A 2,541-nucleotide genomic window follows, 5' to 3' on the forward strand; every position below is an offset into this window, starting at 1 on the left:
TATATATATATATATGGAACAGCTGTGGTAATGTGACTACTTTCATACATTTAGGGAATTTAAAATTGATACCACTTTTGAGTAAACATTTCATCTAACTTAGCTGTGTATTCCGTTTGACATAAGCTCAATTTCTGGCCCATTCTATAAAAATATTGACTTGTACAAAGATGGTCACTATAGCACTATTTCCTATAAATATGGATTTGGTAAAAAGCATAGTAATTTAACACTATAAAATAATTTTGCAATGGTTAAAAACTACGGTGAGATTCTAAAACATTCTATTAAATAAAATTTTTAAAAGCCAAAGAACAGTATGTCAAATACACACACAAGTATGTGTATCTACATATATGTAAAAGAACATACAAAGCCATTATCCATGAGGGGAGTAGAATTGGGGACATAAGAAAGGGGAGTGTGGAACAGAAAAAGGCTTCATTATCTGTAATTTTTTAATAATCAAGCATAAATCTATTACATGTATCTTTTTTTTCAGGTTTATTTCATTTATTTATTCATTTTATTTCATTTATTTATTTAATTTTTTTTGTAGAGACAGAGTCTCATTTTATCACCTCGGTAGAGTGCAGTGGTATCACACAGCTCACAGCAACCTCCAATTCCTGAGCTTAGGCAATTCTCTTGTCTCAGCCTCCCGAGTAGCTGGGACTATAGGCGCCCGCCACAACACCCAGCTATATTTTTGTCGCAGTTCGGCTCGGGCTGGGTTTGAACCCGCTACCCTTGGTAAATGGGGCCAGCGCCTTACCCACTGAGCCACAGGTGCCGCTCTCATTTATTATTTTTTGAAACAGAGTCTCACTCTGTTACCTTGGATACAGTACCCTGGCATCACAGTTCACAACAACATCAAACTCTTGAGCTGGAGGGATCTTCTTGCCTCAGCCTCCCCAGAAGCTGGAACCACAGCCTCCCGCCACAAAGCCCACCAGTTTTTCTATTTTTGGTAGATCCAGGGTCTCCTTTTTGCTCAGGCTGATCTCAAACTCCTGAGACATGTATCTTTTTTTTTAAGCAGTAGAAAAGAAAACATAAAAGTTAAACTTCTAGCTTGGCACTCAGCATCCATTATAGAGTTCTATTACCAACATCAGAATTCTTATTTACAGGCGGCGCCTGTAGCTCAGTCAGTAAGGCGCCAACCAAATGCACCCAGGCTCGCAGGTTTGAACCCAGCCTGGACCAGGCCAGCTAAATAACAGTGACAATTACAACCAAAAAATAACCAGGCATTATGGTGGGTGCATTATAGTCCAGCTACTTGGGAGGCTGAAACAAGAGAATCTCTTAAGCCCAAGAGTTTGAGGTTGCTGTGAGCTGTGATGCTACGGCACCCTACCAAGGGCAACACAGTGAGACACTGTCTCAAAAAAATAAATAAATAATTAAAAAATAAAAATAAAAAATAAAAAATTTTTATTTACATCTTAAAATACATTTGATGATCAACATTTCACATACCCTCTTATTGTACTGTTTGTCTCAGGATCACTAGGGTCCAATGTTTCCTTTAAGAAGTTTATGTAATGTATCCAAAGGTCAACACTAAGAGGTATTGCCTGAAGCCCCCGCCGATAAACCTAAGAAGAAAACAAGGAACTGTACTTCAAATATTTAATTATTTCTTAACAGAGAGGCAACACTGTGTTATCCGGTGAACCTTAGAAATACTAATTACTGGAATTTTGTTTAAATAATCTACCATTACCATTTGGGTGGAGGTTGGATAGAACATGGCAATGTTCTGATCCCCACGTGCAGAGTCTTGATCTTCAAAGCGCAGCAGTCCCTGCATTCTGACCGGGTTGTGTGGGCAGGCTTTGGGTTACAGACCATAGGGCACAGACCCATTAGAGCATCAATGACAGCGTCTGACCAAAAATGCAATAAGACGTAGCAAATGTGACTAGCAAACCAACTATATTGTTTGGAAAATGAGAAATAAATGTAAGTGAGAGAAAAGCCCTGCCCTACTTGTTAAGCTGCAGTGTAATACAGAGGCTTGCACTGCAAAGCTTGACAAACTGTAGAGGTTTAACGCACCTGCCAACAAAGAGAGAAAATATTAGCTACAAATGCCACAAGAGTGACAAATGCAAATAAAATACCCTACAAAAATTGTCTGACCATAAATGGTAGGTACTGCCAGCCAAGAAAGAAAAGTCTTTATTTTGTTATTAATTGGCTTACAGTACCTAATGGAGGTAACTTTATTCAGTGATATACGCACCTCATCTGATTGTTTAATGTTGTCATGCCGCTTTTCAAGATCTGCATACTTTTTCCAGTAACCATAGCAATACGGATAGTGTACAAAAAATTTGTCAAAAGCCTTCCTGGCAGCCATCAAGTGATTCTGATGAAAATAAAACAAAGTATTTAAACATCTTGAAAGTTTTTAATCAAAAACACAGTTATTATTCCTTTCAAATTTATTATCTCAGAAACAAACAGCAGGCTTCAAAATCACATACATAGCATCTCTGTTCTCTGTAAATGCAATCAAAACCGAAG

At 37.9% G+C, this 2,541-nt stretch overlaps 1 protein-coding gene across 5 annotated transcripts in view; it reads right to left on the bottom strand.

The window, feature by feature from the left end:
- Nucleotides 1–2,541, bottom strand: part of PRPF39 (pre-mRNA processing factor 39) — a 27,391-nt gene that overhangs the window by 15,992 nt on the left and 8,858 nt on the right. For 2 of the 5 annotated variants that reach the window (XM_023514482.1, XM_023514481.1), the window contains exons 3-4: nt 2,258–2,383; nt 1,489–1,607 (exon numbers count right to left, since the gene is read on the bottom strand). In XM_023514482.1, the coding sequence (XP_023370250.1) occupies nt 1,489–1,607; nt 2,258–2,383 (245 nt within the window). Of the gene's footprint in view, nt 1–1,488; nt 1,608–1,735; nt 2,384–2,541 lie in introns of those variants that run through there. The other 3 variants (XM_023514483.1, XM_012806576.2, XM_023514485.1) reach the window with 3 other exon arrangements.

This window comes from Otolemur garnettii, unplaced genomic scaffold, assembly GCF_000181295.1.
Source record: "Otolemur garnettii isolate 467f Iridium unplaced genomic scaffold, OtoGar3 scaffold00054, whole genome shotgun sequence".
NCBI classification, from domain to species: domain Eukaryota; kingdom Metazoa; phylum Chordata; class Mammalia; order Primates; family Galagidae; genus Otolemur; species Otolemur garnettii.